The 21,233-nt window shown below is 41.0% G+C and overlaps 1 protein-coding gene across 1 annotated transcript in view; it reads right to left on the bottom strand.

Annotated features, from left to right (window-relative positions):
- LOC133645475 (uncharacterized) overlaps positions 1-21,233 on the bottom strand; it is a gene marked incomplete at its 3' end in the record, with an annotated part of 51,086 nt that overhangs the window by 18,503 nt on the left and 11,350 nt on the right. Inside the window, exons 3-11 of the mRNA XM_062040315.1 lie at positions 21,181-21,233; positions 18,446-18,605; positions 13,785-13,915; positions 13,123-13,190; positions 11,902-12,072; positions 5,071-5,264; positions 4,009-4,127; positions 3,837-3,937; positions 502-648 (exon numbers count right to left, since the gene is read on the bottom strand). The exon at positions 21,181-21,233 is cut by the window's right edge and continues 41 nt beyond it. Coding sequence (XP_061896299.1) covers positions 502-648; positions 3,837-3,937; positions 4,009-4,127; positions 5,071-5,264; positions 11,902-12,072; positions 13,123-13,190; positions 13,785-13,915; positions 18,446-18,605; positions 21,181-21,233 — 1,144 coding nt within the window. The remainder of the gene's footprint in view (positions 1-501; positions 649-3,836; positions 3,938-4,008; positions 4,128-5,070; positions 5,265-11,901; positions 12,073-13,122; positions 13,191-13,784; positions 13,916-18,445; positions 18,606-21,180) is intronic.

Below are 21,233 nucleotides of genomic sequence, written 5' to 3'. Positions count from 1 at the left end.
ACACACATATTTTTATATTTATGCACATACAAATGTTCACATATATTTATTTATACACATACTGTCATATATACATACATAATACATATACATATAAACACACACATACATATATATACAAACATATGTATATATATACACAAACATATATATATATGCATATATACACACACATATATATATATATATATATATACAAACATATATATATATACACACATATATACATACTGTATATATACACATATACTTACATATATACATATGCATACATATAAACATTTATACATAAATGTGTATATATATGTACACACACACACACACACACACACACACACAGTAGCAAAAAGTAGAAGTGGGTCCTACCGGCTGGGCTAAATGTTTGGGAGTATATATATATATATATATATATATATATATATATATATATATATATATATATATATATATATATATATATATATATATATATATATACAAAAAAGTAGAAGTGGGTCCTACCTGCTGGGCTAAATGTTTGGGAGTGATCCAGTGCAGGAGCATGTCCACAGTCCCAGTGGTACAGGCGGTCACCAGCCACAGCGGGTTGTTACTCGGGTCACAGATGTAGGATCGCACAAGTACTCTGTCAAGAGTCAGAGCCAAAGCCTGGGGAAGAGACCTTGGTCGGACTGGATTGTGTGCAGCTTATTTGCTAAACAAACAGTAAGACCATGTCCAAGAACCAGCTTAAAATCAGTACAAGACAACTAAAATGGCTATTTTTACATTTGGTAAACAAACAGACCCCCATAAAAAGTCAGAGCCTGCCCAAGAACCAGGTTAGAATCAGTACAAGACAACTCAAATGACAATTTTACATTTGGTAAACAAACATACCCCCATAAACAATAACAGCCTGTCCAAGAACCAGCTAAGAATCAGTAAAATACAACTAAAATGGCTATTTTACATTTACTAATTAAACAGACCCCCATAAACAGTAAGACCCTGTCCAAGAACCAGCTTAGAATCAGTACAAATAAATAAATGATAAATGGGTTATACTTGTATAACGCTTTTCTACCTTCAAGGTACTCAAAGCGCTTTGACAGTATTTCCACATTTACCCATTCACACACACATTCACACACTGATGGCGGGAGCTGCCATGCAAGGCGCTAACCAGCAGCCATCAGAGGCAAAGGGTGAAGTGTCTTGCCCAAGGACACAACGGACGTGACTAGGAAGGTAGAAGGTGGGAATTGAACCCCAGTAACCAGCAACACTCCGATTGCTGGCACAGCCACTCTACCAACTTCGCCACGCCGTCCCTACAAGACAACTAAAATGGTTATTTTACATTTTCTAATCAAACAGACCCCCATAAACAGTAAGACCCTGTCCAAGAACCAGCTTAGAATCAGTACAAGACAACTAAAATAGCTATTTTACATTTACTAATTAAACAGACCCCCATAAACAGTCAGAGCCTGTCCAAAAACCAGCTTAGAATCAGTACAAGACAACTAAAATAGCTATTTTACATTTACTAATCAAACAGACCCCCATAAACAGTCACAGCCTGTCCAAGAACCAGTTTAGAATCAGTACAAGACAACTAAAATGGCTATTTTACATTTGCTAAACAAACAGACCCCCACAAACAGTCAGAGTCTGCCCAAGAACCAGGTTAGATTCATTACAAGACAACTAAAATGGCTATTTTACATTTGGTAAACAAACAGACCTCCATAAACAGTCAGAGCCTGTCCAAGAACCAGGTTAGAATCAGTACAAGACAACTAAAATGACTATTTTACATTTGCTAAACAAACAGACCCCCCTAAACAGTCAGAGCCTGCCCACAAACCAGGTTAGAATCAGTACAAGACAACTAAAATGGCTATTTTACATTTAGTAAACAAACAGACCTCCATAAACAGTAAGAGCCTGCCCAAGAACCAGGTTAGAATCAGTACAAGACAACTAAAATGGCTATGTTACATTTGCTAAACAAACAGACCCCCATAAACAGTCAGAGCCTGTCCAAGAACCAGGTTAGAATCAGTACAAGACAACTAAAATGGCTATTTTGCATTTGGTAAACAAACAGACCCCCATAAACAGTCAGAGCCTGCCCACAAACCAGGTTATAAACAGTACAAAACAACTAAAATGGCTATTTTACATTTGATAAACAAACAGACTCCCACAAACAGTCAGAGCCTGTCCAAGAACCAGCTTAGAATCAGTACAAGACAACTAAAATGGCTATTTTACATTTGCTAAACAAACAGACCCCCATAAACAGTCAGAGCCTGCCCACAAACCAGGTTAGAATCGGTACAAAACAACTAAAATGGCTATTTTACATTTGGTAAACAAACAGACCCCCATAAACAGTCAGAGCCTGTCCAAGAACCAGGTTAGAATCAGTACAAGACAACTAAAATGGCTATTTTACATTTGCTAAACAAACAGACCCCCATAAACAGTAAGACCCTGTTCAAGAACCAGCTTATAATCAGTACAAGACAACTAAAATGGCTATTTTACATTTGGTAAACAAACAGACCCCCATAAACAGTCAGAGCCTGCCCACAAACCAGGTTAGAATCAGTACAAAACAACTAAAATGGCTATTTTACATTTGGTAAACAAACAGACCCCCATAAACAGTCAGAGCCTGTCCAAGAACCAGCGTGGAATCAGTGCAAGACAACTAAAATGGCTACTTTACATTTGGTAAACAAACAGACCTCCAAAAACAGTCAGAGCCTGTCCAAGAGCCAGGTTAGAATCAGTACAAGACAACTAAAATGACTATTTTACATTTGCTAAACAAACACACCCCCATAAACAGTCAGAGCCTGCCCACAAACCAGGTTAGAATCAGTACAAAACAACTAAAATGGCTATTTTACATTTGGTAAACAAACAGACCCCCATAAACAGTCAGAGCCTGTCCAAGAACCAGGTTATAAACAGTACAAAACAACTAAAATGGCTATTTTACATTTGATAAACAAACAGACTCCCACAAACAGTCAGAGCCTGTCCAAGAACCAGCTTAGAATCAGTACAAGACAACTAAAATGGCTATTTTACATTTGCTAAACAAACAGACCCCCATAAACAGTCAGAGCCTGCCCACAAACCAGGTTAGAATCGGTACAAAACAACTAAAATGGCTATTTTACATTTGGTAAACAAACAGACCCCCATAAACAGTCAGAGCCTGTCCAAGAACCAGGTTAGAATCAGTACAAGACAACTAAAATGGCTATTTTACATTTGCTAAACAAACAGACCCCCATAAACAGTAAGACCCTGTTCAAGAACCAGCTTATAATCAGTACAAGACAACTAAAATGGCTATTTTACATTTGGTAAACAAACAGACCCCCATAAACAGTCAGAGCCTGCCCACAAACCAGGTTAGAATCAGTACAAAACAACTAAAATGGCTATTTTACATTTGGTAAACAAACAGACCCCCATAAACAGTCAGAGCCTGTCCAAGAACCAGCGTGGAATCAGTGCAAGACAACTAAAATGGCTACTTTACATTTGGTAAACAAACAGACCTCCAAAAACAGTCAGAGCCTGTCCAAGAGCCAGGTTAGAATCAGTACAAGACAACTAAAATGACTATTTTACATTTGCTAAACAAACACACCCCCATAAACAGTCAGAGCCTGCCCACAAACCAGGTTAGAATCAGTACAAAACAACTAAAATGGCTATTTTACATTTGGTAAACAAACAGACCCGCATAAACAGTCAGAGCCTGTCCAAGAACCAGCTTAGAATCAGTACAAGATTTTTATTTTAGTAGCAGTGTGGTCAATGACCTGGTCAAGGGGTATCTTGATGTTTTGTAAAAGCAGTTCAAGGGCTTCATTGATGGAGCTGCTGGGCAAGTTGACAAGGTCGGCAAGAGAGAGGTAGACATCTGAGCAGGAATACAAAGGTTGATTATTCCAGCATGTTGTTATTCCAAAAGCAGGTTAGGGACTCAGCTACCTTTGCCAGGCCACTTCTGAACATATCGGATGACGTCCAAGCCCCCGCCTACAAGTGCATGCAGTGGAGACACAAACTCTGCCATTTGTGGGAAGTTGTTGTCAATGACTTGCATAACCCTGCAAGGGAGAAAAGTCTGTTATTTCCACAACTGATATTAGGAGTTCAAATCTGATCAACATGCAAGTCTTACTCGCAGATGTTTATTATTCAAGATTCTATACCTCCAAACGTCACCCTATCAACGTCACTGACAACATAGAATGTCCCTGAAACAGTCGGATTGTCAACTAATGCACTTTATTATTGATCCAAATCAATAATAATAAGAATGGACTTAACATTGATCCAAATCAATAATAATATGTTCAGTGGAGAGGGAGACTGACTAGAAGGACTTGAAGTAACGTACCCCTGGATGTTGGAGAGGGAGACTGACTAGAAGGACTTGAAGTAACGTACCCCTGGATGTTGGAGAGGGAGGCTGACTAGAAGGACTTGAAGTAACGTACCCCTGGATGTTGGAGAGGGAGGCTGACTAGAAGGACTTGAAGTAACGTACCCCTGGATGTTGGAGAGGGAGGCTGACTAGAAGGACTTGAAGTAACGTACCCCTGGATGTTGGAGAGGGAGGCTGACTAGAAGGACTTGAAGTAACGTACCCCTGGATGTTGGAGAGGGAGGCTGACTAGAAGGACTTGAAGTAACGTACCCCTGGATGTTGGAGAGGGAGGCTGACTAGAAGGACTTGAAGTAACGTACCCCTGGATGTTGGGGAGGGAGGCTGACTAGAAGGACTTGAAGTAACGTACCCCTGGATGTTGGAGAGGGAGGCTGACTAGAAGGACTTGAAGTAACGTACCCCTGGATGTTGGAGAGGGAGGCTGACTAGAAGGACTTGAAGTAACGTACCCCTGGATGTTGGGGAGGGAGGCTGACTAGAAGGACTTGAAGTAACGTACCCCTGGATGTTGGAGAGGGAGGCTGACTAGAAGGACTTGAAGTAACGTACCCCTGGATGTTGGAGAGGGAGGCTGACTAGAAGGACTTGAAGTAACGTACCCCTGGATGTTGGAGAGGGAGGCTGCAGCGATGTCCAACATTTGGTGGAGTGACTCTGTAGCGGCAAGCTGAGGAACATCCAAGAGGTTCTCCCACAATGAGGTCTGGTTCTGCAGCTCTTGAAACAACAACATCACAGCCCCAGCGCCCTTGGCCAGCTCGTCTGGATTGCTCAACATCTCCTCCTTCAGAATCTGGGGATCCGAGGCAAAAAAGAAGTCATGAGAGACCATCCATCCATCCATCCATTTTCTACCACTTATTCCCTTTGGGGTCGCGGGGGGTGCTGGAGCCTATCTCAGCTACAATCGGGCGGAAGGCGGGGTACACCCTGGACAAGTCGCCACCTCATCGCAGGGCCGACACAGATAGACAGACAACATTCACACTCACATTCACACACTAGGGACCATTTAGTGTTGCCAATCAACCTATCCCCTTTGGAGGTGGGAGGGGCCTATCCCCAGGTGCATGTCTTTGGAGGTGGGAGGAAGCCGGAGTACCCGGAGGGAACCCACACAGTCACGGGGAGAACATGCAAACTCCACACAGAAAGATCCAGAGCCCGGGATTGAACCCAAGACTACTCAGGACCTTCGTATTGTGAGGCAGACGCACTAACCCCTCTCCCACCGTGCTGCCCATGAGAGACATGTTTGTTCTTATACCCAGTAGATGTCTAGTATTATACTTTTTGACTCCAAGAGCCAAAGTGAAAACAGCAATTGAAAAGGTACAGCAACACTATGAACGTGTGGTAGCAGACCTCCACAAGAGTTAGTAAAGTATGGCCATTAAGCGTGTGGTAGCAGACCTCCACAAGAGTTAGTAAAGTATGGCCATTAAGCGTGTGGTAGCAGACCTCCACAAGAGTTAGTAAAGTATGGCCATTAAGCGTGTGGTAGCAGACCTCCACAAGAGTTAGTAAAGTATGGCCATTAAGCGTGTGGTAGCAGACCTCCACAAGAGTTAGTAAAGTATGGCCATTAAGCGTGTGGTAGCAGACCTCCACAAGAGTTAGTAAAGTATGGCCATTAAGCGTGTGGTAGCAGACCTCCACAAGAGTTAGTAAAGTATGGCCATTAAGCGTGTGGTAGCAGACCTCCACAAGAGTTAGTAAAGTATGGCCATTAAGCGTGTGGTAGCAGACCTCCACAAGAGTTAGTAAAGTATGGCCATTAAGCGTGTGGTAGCAGACCTCCACAAGAGTTAGTAAAGTATGGCCATTAAGCGTGTGGTAGCAGACCTCCACAAGAGTTAGTAAAGTATGGCCATTAAGCGTGTGGTAGCAGACCTCCACAAGAGTTAGTAAAGTATGGCCATTAAGCGTGTGGTAGCAGACCTCCACAAGAGTTAGTAAAGTATGGCCATTAAGCGTGTGGTAGCAGACCTCCACAAGAGTTAGTAAAGTAAGGCCATTAAGCGTGTGGTAGCAGACCTCCACAAGAGTTAGTAAAGTATGGCCATTAAGCGTGTGGTAGCAGACCTCCACAAGAGTTAGTAAAGTATGGCCATTAAGCGTGTGGTAGCAGACCTCCACAAGAGTTAGTAAAGTATGGCCATTAAGCGTGTGGTAGCAGACCTCCACAAGAGTTAGTAAAGTAAGGCCATTAAGCGTGTGGTAGCAGACCTCCACAAGAGTTAGTAAAGTATGGCCATTAAGCGTGTGGTAGCAGACCTCCACAAGAGTTAGTAAAGTATGGCCATTAAGCGTGTGGTAGCAGACCTCCACAAGAGTTAGTAAAGTATGGCCATTAAGCGTGTGGTAGCAGACCTCCACAAGAGTTAGTAAAGTATGGCCATTAAGCGTGTGGTAGCAGACCTCCACAAGAGTTAGTAAAGTATGGCCATTAAGCGTGTGGTAGCAGACCTCCACAAGAGTTAGTAAAGTATGGCCATTAAGCATGTGGTAGCAGACCTCCACAAGAGTTAGTAAAGTATGGCCATTAAGCGTGTGGTAGCAGACCTCCACAAGAGTTAGTAAAGTATGGCCATTAAGCGTGTGGTAGCAGACCTCCACAAGAGTTAGTAAAGTAAGGCCATTAAGCATGTGGTAGCAGACCTCCACAAGAGTTAGTAAAGTATGGCCATTAAGCGTGTGGTAGCAGACCTCCACAAGAGTTAGTAAAGTATGGCCATTAAGCGTGTGGTAGCAGACCTCCACAAGAGTTAGTAAAGTATGGCCATTAAGCGTGTGGTAGCAGACCTCCACAAGAGTTAGTAAAGTATGGCCATTAAGCGTGTGGTAGCAGACCTCCACAAGAGTTAGTAAAGTATGGCCATTAAGCGTGTGGTAGCAGACCTCCACAAGAGTTAGTAAAGTATGGCCATTAAGCGTGTGGTAGCAGACCTCCACAAGAGTTAGTAAAGTAAGGCCATTAAGCGTGTGGTAGCAGACCTCCACAAGAGTTAGTAAAGTATGGCCATTAAGCGTGTGGTAGCAGACCTCCACAAGAGTTAGTAAAGTATGGCCATTAAGCGTGTGGTAGCAGACCTCCACAAGAGTTAGTAAAGTATGGCCATTAAGCGTGTGGTAGCAGACCTCCACAAGAGTTAGTAAAGTATGGCCATTAAGCATGTGGTAGCAGACCTCCACAAGAGTTAGTAAAGTATGGCCATTAAGCGTGTGGTAGCAGACCTCCACAAGAGTTAGTAAAGTATGGCCATTAAGCGTGTGGTAGCAGACCTCCACAAGAGTTAGTAAAGTAAGGCCATTAAGCATGTGGTAGCAGACCTCCACAAGAGTTAGTAAAGTATGGCCATTAAGCGTGTGGTAGCAGACCTCCACAAGAGTTAGTAAAGTATGGCCATTAAGCGTGTGGTAGCAGACCTCCACAAGAGTTAGTAAAGTAAGGCCATTAAGCGTGTGGTAGCAGACCTCCACAAGAGTTAGTAAAGTATGGCCATTAAGCGTGTGGTAGCAGACCTCCACAAGAGTTAGTAAAGTATGGCCATTAAGCGTGTGGTAGCAGACCTCCACAAGAGTTAGTAAAGTATGGCCATTAAGCGTGTGGTAGCAGACCTCCACAAGAGTTAGTAAAGTATGGCCATTAAGCGTGTGGTAGCAGACCTCCACAAGAGTTAGTAAAGTATGGCCATTAAGCGTGTGGTAGCAGACCTCCACAAGAGTTAGTAAAGTAAGGCCATTAAGCGTGTGGTAGCAGACCTCCACAAGAGTTAGTAAAGTATGGCCATTAAGCGTGTGGTAGCAGACCTCCACAAGAGTTAGTAAAGTATGGCCATTAAGCATGTGGTAGCAGACCTCCACAAGAGTTAGTAAAGTATGGCCATTAAGCGTGTGGTAGCAGACCTCCACAAGAGTTAGTAAAGTATGGCCATTAAGCGTGTGGTAGCAGACCTCCACAAGAGTTAGTAAAGTAAGGCCATTAAGCATGTGGTAGCAGACCTCCACAAGAGTTAGTAAAGTATGGCCATTAAGCGTGTGGTAGCAGACCTCCACAAGAGTTAGTAAAGTATGGCCATTAAGCGTGTGGTAGCAGACCTCCACAAGAGTTAGTAAAGTATGGCCATTAAGCGTGTGGTAGCAGACCTCCACAAGAGTTAGTAAAGTATGGCCATTAAGCGTGTGGTAGCAGACCTCCACAAGAGTTAGTAAAGTATGGCCATTAAGCGTGTGGTAGCAGACCTCCACAAGAGTTAGTAAAGTATGGCCATTAAGCGTGTGGTAGCAGACCTCCACAAGAGTTAGTAAAGTAAGGCCATTAAGCGTGTGGTAGCAGACCTCCACAAGAGTTAGTAAAGTATGGCCATTAAGCGTGTGGTAGCAGACCTCCACAAGAGTTAGTAAAGTATGGCCATTAAGCGTGTGGTAGCAGACCTCCACAAGAGTTAGTAAAGTATGGCCATTAAGCGTGTGGTAGCAGACCTCCACAAGAGTTAGTAAAGTATGGCCATTAAGCATGTGGTAGCAGACCTCCACAAGAGTTAGTAAAGTATGGCCATTAAGCGTGTGGTAGCAGACCTCCACAAGAGTTAGTAAAGTATGGCCATTAAGCGTGTGGTAGCAGACCTCCACAAGAGTTAGTAAAGTATGGCCATTAAGCGTGTGGTAGCAGACCTCCACAAGAGTTAGTAAAGTATGGCCATTAAGCATGTGGTAGCAGACCTCCACAAGAGTTAGTAAAGTATGGCCATTAAGCGTGTGGTAGCAGACCTCCACAAGAGTTAGTAAAGTATGGCCATTAAGCGTGTGGTAGCAGACCTCCACAAGAGTTAGTAAAGTAAGGCCATTAAGCATGTGGTAGCAGACCTCCACAAGAGTTAGTAAAGTATGGCCATTAAGCGTGTGGTAGCAGACCTCCACAAGAGTTAGTAAAGTATGGCCATTAAGCGTGTGGTAGCAGACCTCCACAAGAGTTAGTAAAGTAAGGCCATTAAGCGTGTGGTAGCAGACCTCCACAAGAGTTAGTAAAGTATGGCCATTAAGCGTGTGGTAGCAGACCTCCACAAGAGTTAGTAAAGTATGGCCATTAAGCGTGTGGTAGCAGACCTCCACAAGAGTTAGTAAAGTATGGCCATTAAGCGTGTGGTAGCAGACCTCCACAAGAGTTAGTAAAGTATGGCCATTAAGCGTGTGGTAGCAGACCTCCACAAGAGTTAGTAAAGTATGGCCATTAAGCGTGTGGTAGCAGACCTCCACAAGAGAGGACCCTTAAATCTGTCAGTGGTATTTGGGCCAGTTCTCCATGAGTACCAGACACCATGTTTACATTCTGTCAAGGGTTAGTTATGACTTACACAAACATGCCCTTACATGGTCATAATGGCATCAAGTTCTGTACCATGACCCTAACCAAGTGAGATGACATCATATAAGAGCTGCTTGTCTGCCCCCCCCCCACGGAGAGAGAGTTATCTTTGGGCTAAATCTTCTCCAGGTGCTGCAGAATCTGTAGTGATGCTCGCTTGTCAATAAAGAAGATTTTGTTCAACGATTCATCACCGGGTTCATCCTTGATCCTCCACACACATCCAAACCACCCAAAGTTAGTTCGGGACCGAGTCCCTTTGGGACAGAGGACCCTATTGTATTTCTAGTGTTTTATTATTATACCGCCGCCTCTTTGAGCTGTAATTTGACCCCCTTAACAGGCTTCAAAACTCACCAAATTGGACACACACATCAGGACTGGCGAACATTGCGATCTAATCAAAAAACCAAACCCCAAAACTCAAAATTGCGCTTTAACGCCCCCTAGGAAGAAAACACAGACAAAACTGCCTGTAATGTCGTAGAGACATGAAACAAACACCTCTATGTAGGTCTCACTTAGACCTATATTTCATACACTGACAACCCCCAGCAAAAATCAACAGGAAGTTTGCAATTCCCCCTTCAAAACAAAAGTTGTGTAAAAACAGTCACCTTTTTTCGAACATTATCTCCTCTGAGCGCGTTTGTCGTGTCGGCTTCAAACTAGCACAGGAGAGAGATTGAACCTTTCTGATTAAAAGTTGATGAAAGAGTTTTAATTACTGCTCCGGTTTGGATTTTATGAGCCTTCAAAGTCGGTCCCGTCCATTGCTGCTTGCAGCTTTAATTATTAGGGTTCGCATGTACAGGTACATGCGAACCTATTGAAATTGTAAGGTTTATTATTATTCCGCAGCTTTGCGCACTACTTTGCCCCCCTTAACATGCTTCAAAACTCACCACACATAGAAAAACTGTGACAGCACACTTTAGTAAAAAAACCAAACTCCAAAAATCAAAATTGCACTCTAGCGCCCCCTATGAAAAAAACAAAAACAAACTGCCTGTAACTCCCACTAGGAAGGTCGTAGAGACATGAAACAAAAACCTCTATGTAGGTCTCACTTAGACCTACAATTCATAATTTCACATCCTCGGGCAAAAACCAACAGGAAGTTGGCAATTTCCCCTTCAACACAAAAAATGACTAAAAACACAAATGTTTGCCTCTTTGAACTGTAATTTGACCCCCTTAAAATACTTCAAAACTCACCAAACTTTTTACACACATTGGGCCTGGTGGAAATTGCGATCTAAAAAAAAACGAACCCCAAAATTCAAATAGCGCAATTTTTGAATAAAACAGAGACAAAACTGCTTCTCAGAGGAAAACACAGACAAAACTGCTTGTAACATCCGGTAGGAACGTTTTAGAGACATGAAACAAAAACCTCTACGTAGGTCTCACTTAGACCTACATTTCATAGATTGAAATCCTTCAGCAAAAATCAACAGGAAGTTTGATATCCCCACTTCAAAACACTTTTTTTTAAAAAAGCGGTCACCAAACATCAAACATTATCTCCTCTGAGCGCGTTTGTTGTTTTGGCTTCAAACTACTACAGGAGAGAGATTGAACCTTTCTGATTAAAAGTTGGCGAAAGCGTTTTAATAAGTGCTACGGTTTTGATTTTACGAGCCTTCAAAGAAAAGAACCACTGTGCCGCAGCACCGAGGAAAAAAACACAGACACAACTTCCTCTAACTCCCAGTACGAATATCGTAGAGACATGCAACAAAAACCTCTATGTAGGTCTCACTCAGGACTACCACTGGACAAAAGTATTGGGACACCTAGGACTAGCACCTGCCAAAATGTGGACCCGACCAACGCTGCTTGCAGCTTTAATTATTATTATTTCTTTGTATTTCAAGTTTCAAAGCAGGAAGTGTCTGTAAACATTGACTATTCGATGAATACGTTCAGTGATCAGTCAATGTTGCTGAAATTCTACATATTTACTCACACACACACACACACACACACACACACACACACACACACACACACACACACACACACACACACACATATTGATATATAAACACGCATGTACCTGGTTGAGTGTGAGGAGAAAGGCCTCAAACACAGTACTGTTGGAGAAGCAAAAGGCCAGCACTGCATTGCTGAGGGGGTTTTCAGGTGTTGGGTTGACCACAGCCACACTAACGGTGCAGAAGGCCCGCTTCAGGACGGTCAAAGACTCCATCATTTGGTCCAAGGCCTCCTAGGAGGAACAATAACACAAAACATTTGGTCATGAAAAGGCTCATAGGGTTAGAGCTGAGAAACTTTGACCATTCATACAGTACGGTAATAATAGACATACAGTAATAATGGACATACTGTAATAATAGACATACAGTAATAATAGACATACTGTAACAATAGACATACAGTAATAATAGACATACAGTAATAATAGACAGAGTAATAATGGGCATACAGTAATAATAGACAGAGTAATAATGGACATACAGTAATAATGATAGTTTCAATCCCACTTTGGAACAGGATTTTGTGCAATCAAAGTCAACATTTTCTGAACACAATTATTGCGCGAAGAAGATTAAGAAGGACGAATTGTGGCTGTTGTTTCATCTGACCACAGAACTTTCCTCCACAAGGTCTTATCTTTGTCCATGTGATGTCACATGAAACAAAAATTGGAGCTGTTTGGCCACAACACCCAGCAATATGTTTGGAGGAGTAAAGGTGAGGCCTTTAATCCCAGGAACACCATGCCTACCGTCAAGCATGGTGGTGGTAGTATTATGCTCTGGGCCTGTTTTGCTGCCAATGGAACTGCTGCTTTAAATGGGACAATGAAAAAGGAGGACTAGCTCCAAATTGTTCAGGACAAGCTAAAATCATCAGCCCGGAGGTTGGGTCTTGTTGGGTGTTCCAACAGGACAATGACCCCAAACACACCTCAAAAGTGGTAAAGGAATGGCTAAATCAGGCTAGAATGAAGGTTTTAGAATGGCCTGACTTAAAGGTGTGGACAATGCTGAAGAAACAAGTCCATGTCAGAAAAGCAACACATTTAGCTGAACTGCAGCAATTTAGTGGTCAAGTGGTCAAGCAGAAGCTTGTGGATGGCTACCAAAAGTGCCTTATTGCAGGTCAACTTGCCAAGGAAGCAAATATTAACATTGCTGTATGTATACTTTTCACCCTCACATTTTCAGTAGACACATAATATATATATATATATATATATATATATATATATATATATATATATATAAGGTTTTCGTGTTTCAGCAATACTCACATGATCGCTGTGAAGAGTGCTGTTCTTGGTGTGGAAGACAGACGTGTGGTTGCGTTGGTAAAATGTCCCTTTAATAGCAACACAGTAGTGACAATCAGGAATAGAAAGATGTAATAGCAACACAGTAGTGACAATCAGGAATAGAAAGATGTACTAGCAACACAGTAGTGACAATCAGGAATAGAAAGATGTAATAGCAACACAGTAGTGACAATCAGGAATAGAAAGATGTAATAGCAACACAGTAGTGACAATCAGGAATAGAAAGATGTAATAGCAACACAGTAGTGACAATCAGGAATAGAAAGATGTACTAGCAACACAGTAGTGACAATCAGGAATAGAAAGATGTAATAGCAACACAGTAGTGACAATCAGGAATAGAAAGATGTACTAGCAACACAGTAGTGACAATCAGGAATAGAAAGATGTAATAGCAACACAGTAGTGACAATCAGGAATAGAAAGATGTACTAGCAACACAGTAGTGACAATCAGGAATAGAAAGATGTAATAGCAACACAGTAGTGACAATCAGGAATAGAAAGATGTAATAGCAACACAGTAGTGACAATCAGGAATAGAAAGATGTACTAGCAACACAGTAGTGACAATCAGGAATAGATGAAGAGCATGAAGCCACAACACAAATATGGACTCACTCCAAAGTGTCTCTGAGGCGTTCAGCAGCAGAGTGGTGTCCTGCTGGGAGATCTTTGGAGAAGTCCAGTTGTAAAAGTGGTCATCTTCCAGCATCTTGGCCAGGAAGGAACTCCTCAACCAGAGTGCTGAGCTACAAACATCAGAGAACTTCTTAGGGGAACTCTTTTCTTGCCAGGGAAATCATCAATCAAACACAAGTGTCAATTGAATTGGTATTGGGAGTCATTATTGATACTTTGCATGCCTATTGTGTGAACCTTTAGAACCTGCATGTCTATTATGTGAACCTTTAGAACCTGCATGTCTATTATGAGAACCTTTAGAACCTGCATGCCTATTATGTGAACCTTTAGAACCTGCATGTCTATTATGTGAACCTTTAGAACCTGCATGTCTATGATGTGAAGAACATGTTGCTTTAGAACCTGCATGCCTATTATGTGAAGAACATGTTGCTTTAGAACCTGCATGTCTATGATGTGAAGAACATGTTGCTTTAGAACCTGCATGTCTATTATGTGAAGAACATGTTGCTTTAGAACCTGCATGCCTATTATGTGAAAAACATGTTGCTTTAGAACCTGCATGTCTATGATGTGAAGAACATGTTGCTTTAGAACCTGCATGTCTATTATGTGAAGAACATGTTGCTTTAGAACCTGCATGCCTATTATGTGAAAAACATGTTGCTTTAGAACCTGCATGTCTATGATGTGAAGAACATGTTGCTTTAGAACCTGCATGTCTATGATGTGAAGAACATGTTGCTTTAGAACCTGCATGTCTATGATGTGAAGAACATGTTGCTTTAGAACCTGCATGTCTATGATGTGAAGAACATGTTGCTTTAGAACCTGCATGTCTATGATGTGAAGAACATGTTGCTTTAGAACCTGCATGTCTATTATGTGAAGAACTTGTTGCTTTAGAACCTGCATGTCTATGATGTGAAGAACATGTTGCTTTAGAACCTGCATGTCTATGATGTGAAGAACATGTTGCTTTAGAACCTGCATGCCTATTATGTGAAGAACATGTTGCTTTAGAACCTGCATGTCTATGATGTGAAGAACATGTTGCTTTAGAACCTGCATGTCTATTATGTGAAGAACATGTTGCTTTAGAACCTGCATGCCTATTATGTGAAAAACATGTTGCTTTAGAACCTGCATGTCTATGATGTGAAGAACATGTTGCTTTAGAACCTGCATGTCTATGATGTGAAGAACATGTTGCTTTAGAACCCGCATGTCTATGATGTGAAGAACATGTTGCTTTAGAACCTGCATGTCTATGATGTGAAGAACATGTTGCTTTAGAACCTGCATGTCTATGATGTGAAGAACATGTTGCTTTAGAACCTGCATGTCTATTATGTGAAGAACATGTTGCTTTAGAACCTGCATGTCTATGATGTGAAGAACATGTTGCTTTAGAACCTGCATGTCTATGATGTGAAGAACATGTTGCTTTAGAACCTGCATGCCTATGATGTGAAGAACATGTTGCTTTAGAACCTGCATGTCTATCATGTGAAGAACATGTTGCTTTAGAACCTGCATGCCTATGATGTGAAGAACATGTTGCTTTAGAACCTGCATGCCTATGATGTGAAGAACATGTTGCTTTAGAACCTGCATGCCTATGATGTGAAGAACATGTTGCTTTAGAACCTGCATGTCTATTATGTGAAGAACATGTTGCTTTAGAACCTGCATGCCTATGATGTGAAGAACATGTTGCTTTAGAACCTGCATGTCTATTATGTGAAGAACATGTTGCTTTAGAACCTGCATGTCTATTATGTGAAGAACATGTTGCTTTAGAACCTGCATGTCTATGATGTGAAGAACATGTTGCTTTAGAACCTGCATGTCTATGATGTGAAGAACATGTTGCTTTAGAACCTGCATGTCTATGATGTGAAGAACATGTTGCTTTAGAACCTGCCTGCCTATGATGTGAAGAACATGTTGCTTTAGAACCTGCATGCCTATGATGTGAAGAACATGTTGCTTTAGAACCTGCATGCCTATGATGTGAAGAACATGTTGCTTTACAACCTGCATGCCTATTATGTGAAGAACATGTTGCTTTAGAACCTGCATGTCTATGATGTGAAGAACATGTTGCTTTAGAACCTGCATGCCTATGATGTGAAGAACATGTTGCTTTAGAACCTGCATGTCTATTATGTGAAGAACATGTTGCTTTAGAACCTGCATGTCTATTATGTGAAGAACATGTTGCTTTAGAACCTGCATGTCTATGATGTGAAGAACATGTTGCTTTAGAACCTGCATGTCTATTACATGTGAAGAACATGTTGCTTTAGAACCTGCATGCCTATTATGTGAAGAACATGTTGCTTTAGAACCTGCATGTCTATTATGTGAAGAACATGTTGCTTTAGAACCTGCATGTCTATGATGTGAAGAACATGTTGCTTTAGAACCTGCATGCCTATGATGTGAAGAACATGTTGCTTTAGAACCTGCATGCCTATGATGTGAAGAACATGTTGCTCTAGAACCTGCATGTCTATGATGTGAAGAACATGTTGCTTTAGAACCTGCATGCCTATGCTGTGAAGAACATGTTGCTTTAGAACCTGCATGCCTATGATGTGAAGAACATGTTGCTTTAGAACCTGCATGCCTATGATGTGAAGAACATGTTGCTTTAGAACCTGCATGCCTATGATGTGAAGAACATGTTGCTTTAGAACCTGCATGCCTATGATGTGAAGAACATGTTGCTTTAGAACCTGCATGTCTATTATGTGAAGAACATGTTGCTTTAGAACCTGCATGCCTATGATGTGAAGAACATGTTGCTTTAGAACCTGCATGTCTATGATGTGAAGAACATGTTGCTTTAGAACCTGCATGTCTATTATGTGAAGAACATGTTGCTTTAGAACCTGCATGTCTATGATGTGAAGAACATGTTGCTTTAGAACCTGCATGTCTATGATGTGAAGAACATGTTGCTTTAGAACCTGCATGTCTATTATGTGAAGAACATGTTGCTTTAGAACCTGCATGTCTATCATGTGAAGAACATGTTGTTTTAGAACCTGCCTGCCTATGATGTGAAGAACATGTTGCTTTAGAACCTGCATGCCTATGATGTGAAGAACATGTTGCTTTAGAACCTGCATGCCTATGATGTGAAGAACATGTTGCTTTACAACCTGCATGCCTATGATGTGAAGAACATGTTGCTTTAGAACCTGCATGCCTATGATGTGAAGAACATGTTGCTTTACAACCTGCATGCCTGTGATGTGAAGAACATGTTACTTTAGAACCTGCATGTCTATGATGTGAAGAACATGTTGCTTTAGAACCTGCATGCCTATGATGTGAAGAACATGTTGCTTTAGAACCTGCATGTCTATTATGTGAAGAACATGTTGCTTTAGAACCTGCATGCCTATGATGTGAAGAACATGTTGCTTTAGAACCTGCATGCCTATGATGTGAAGAACATGTTGCTTTAGAACCTGCATGCCTATGATGTGAAGAACATGTTGCTTTAGAACCTGCATGTCTATTATGTGAAGAACATGTTGCTTTAGAACCTGCATGCCTATGATGTGAAGAACATGTTGCTTTAGAACCTGCATGTCTATTATGTGAAGAACATGTTGCTTTAGAACCTGCATGTCTATTATGTGAAGAACATGTTGCTTTAGAACCTGCATGTCTATGATGTGAAGAACATGTTGCTTTAGAACCTGCATGTCTATGATGTGAAGAACATGTTGCTTTAGAACCTGCATGTCTATTATGTGAAGAACATGTTGCTTTAGAACCTGCATGTCTATCATGTGAAGAACATGTTGTTTTAGAACCTGCCTGCCTATGATGTGAAGAACATGTTGCTTTAGAACCTGCATGCCTATGATGTGAAGAACATGTTGCTTTAGAACCTGCATGCCTATGATGTGAAAAACATGTTGCTTTACAACCTGCATGCCTATTATGTGAAGAACATGTTGCTTTAGAACCTGCATGTCTATGATGTGAAGAACATGTTGCTTTAGAACCTGCATGTCTATGATGTGAAGAACATGTTGCTTTAGAACCTGCATGCCTATGATGTGAAGAACATGTTGCTTTAGAACCTGCATGCCTATGATGTGAAGAACATGTTGCTTTAGAACCTGCATGTCTATTATGTGAAGAACATGTTGCTTTAGAACCTGCATGTCTATGATGTGAAGAACATGTTGCTTTAGAACCTGCATGCCTATGCTGTGAAGAACATGTTGCTTTAGAACCTGCATGCCTATGATGTGAAGAACATGTTGCTTTAGAACCTGCATGTCTATGATGTGAAGAACATGTTGCTTTAGAACCTGCATGCCTATGCTGTGAAGAACATGTTGCTTTAGAACCTGCATGCCTATGATGTGAAGAACATGTTGCTTTAGAACCTGCATGTCTATGATGTGAAGAACATGTTGCTTTAGAACCTGCATGCCTATGCTGTGAAGAACATGTTGCTTTAGAACCTGCATGCCTATGATGTGAAGAACATGTTGCTTTAGAACCTGCATGCCTATGATGTGAAGAACATGTTGCTTTAGAACCTGCATGTCTATGATGTGAAGAACATGTTGCTTTAGAACCTGAGTGTGGGGGAGGGGCACCTGTCATGCTCTGCTGATCTCTTAGTGATCCTAGCGGGCCTGCTGGGGTGTGATGTGTTGAGGTGTGATGTGTTGTGACAGCGACTGTCAGCGTTGCACATGAGGGTCTGCAAGAAGGGGAAGAAGCCGGTGCTGGGAAGGTTGCGAGGCGCCACATAGCCTACAAGTCACAAGACATATTTAGTACAGTACATGGATTATTATGTAGAGTAGAAGTTCTTTAGAAGACATATTTAGTACAGTACATGGATTATTATGTAGAGTAGAAGTTCTTTAGAAGACATATTTAGTACAGTACATGGATTATTATAGAGAAGTCCTTCACAAGACATAATTAGTACAGTACATGGATTATTATGTAGAGTAGAAGTTCTTTAGAAGACATATTTAGTACAGTACATGGATTATTATAGAGAAGTTCTTCACAAGACATATTTAGTACAGTACATGGATTATTATGTAGAGTAGAAGTTATTTAGAAGACATATTTAGTACAATACATGGATTATTATGTACAGTAGAAGTTCTTTAGAAGACATCTGGCTTGGCTGGGCTGACCTCATCTAAGATGCATAGTTCCTCAGTGTGAATATGAAATATCTTGTCTTTGCAGTCTCTTCTATTGAATATAAACTGAAAAGGATTTGTTATATATATATATATATATATATATATATATATATATATATATATATATATATATATATATATATATATATATATATATATATATATATATATATATATATATATATATATATATATATATATATATATATATATATATATACACACAACATATCTGCCCAACATCCAGCACATGATAATAACTTAATACAAACCCCGTTTCCATATGAGTTGGTAAATGGTGTTAGATGTAAATATAAACGGAATACAATGATTTGCAAATCCTTTTCCAGCCATATTCAGTTGAATATGCTACAAAGACAACATATTTCATGTTCAAACTCAGAAACTTTACTTTTTTTTTGCAAATAATAATTAACTTAGAATTTCATGGCTGCAACACGTGCCAAAGTAGTTGTGAAAGGGCATGTTCACCACTGTGTTACATGGCCTTTCCTTTGAACAACACTCAGTTTTGGTTTGGGAAGTGAGGAGACACATTTTTGAAGTGGAATTCTTTCCCATTCTTGCTTGATGTACAGCTTAAGTTGTTCAACAGTCCGGGGGTCTCCCTTCTCACATTGCAGGTGCCACACATTTTCAATGTCTGGACTACAGGCAGGCCAGTCTAGTACCCGCACTCTTTTACTATGAAGCCACGTTGATGGAACACGTGGCTTGGCATTGTCTTGCTGAAATAAGCAGGGGCGTCCATGGTAACGTTGCTTGGATGGCAACATAGGTTGCTCCAAAAGCTGTATGTACCTTTCAGCATTAATGGTGCCTTCACAGATGTGTAAGTTACCCATGTCTTGGCCACTAATACACCCCCATACCATCACACATGCTGGCTTTTACACTTTGCGTCGATAACAGTCTGGATGGTTCTTTTCCTCTTTGGTCCGGAGGACACGACGTCCACAGTTTCCAAAAACAATTTGAAATGTGGACTCGTCAGACCACAGAACACTTTTCCACTTTGTATCAGTCCATCTTAGATGATCTCGGGCCCAGAGAAGCCGGCGGCGTTTCTGGGTGTTGTTGATAAATGGCTTTCGCTTTGCATAGGAGAGTTTTAACTTGCACTTACAGATGTAGCGACCAACTGTAGTTACTGACAGTGGTTTTCTGAAGTGTTCCATGTGGTGATATCCTTTACACACTGATGTGGCATCACAGGTTTAGCTGCTTACGTGCAGTGATTTCTCCACATTCTCTTTGATGATATCACGGAGCGTAGATGGTGAAATCCCTAAATTCCTTGCAATAGCTGCTTGGGAAAGGTTGTTCTTAAACTGTTCAACAATTTGCTCAGGCATTTGTTGACAAAGTGGTGACCCTCGCCCCATCCTTGTTTGTGAATGACTGAGCATTTCATGGAATCTACTTTTATACCCAATCATGGCACCCACCTGTTCCCAATTAGCCTGCTCACCTGTGGGATGTTCCAAATAAGTGTTTGATGAGCATTCCTCAACTTTATCAGTATTTATTGCCACCTTTCACAACTTCTTTGTCACGTGTTGCTGCCATCAAATTATAAAGTTAATGATTATTTGCAAAGGCAGGAATATAAGACAAAGGAATATAAGACAAAGGAATATTAACATGAAGGAATATAAGACAAAGGAATATTAAGACGAAGGCAGGAAGATAAGACAAAAGAATATTAAGACGAAAGCAGGAATATAAGCCAAAGGAATATTAAGACGAAGGCAGGAATATAAGACAAAAGAATATGAAGACGAAGGCAGGAATATAAGACACAGAAATATTAACATGGAGGAATATAAGACAAAGGAATATAAGATGAAGGAATTTAAGACAAAGGTATATTAAGACGAAGGCAGGAATATAAGACACAGGAATATTAACATGGAGGAATATAAGACAAAGGAATATAAGATGAAGGAATTTAAGACAAAGGTATATTAAGACGAAGGCAGGAATATAAGACACAGGAATATTAACATGGAGGAATATAAGACAAAGGAATATAAGATGAAGGCAGGAATATAAGACAAAGGAATATTAAGACGAAGGCAGGAATATAAGACAAAGGAATATAAAATGAAGGCAGGAATATAAGACAATATCAAATGTCTTACATGTGCTTTTCAGGTCTGGAGGGAAGTTGTTACGCGTCACAGCGACGATGATG

This window comes from Entelurus aequoreus, unplaced genomic scaffold (assembly GCF_033978785.1).
Source record: "Entelurus aequoreus isolate RoL-2023_Sb unplaced genomic scaffold, RoL_Eaeq_v1.1 HiC_scaffold_153, whole genome shotgun sequence".
Lineage (NCBI taxonomy): Eukaryota > Metazoa > Chordata > Actinopteri > Syngnathiformes > Syngnathidae > Entelurus > Entelurus aequoreus.
The sequence above is the reverse complement of the archived record's forward strand: the minus strand, read 5'-3'. Positions and strand labels throughout refer to the sequence as shown.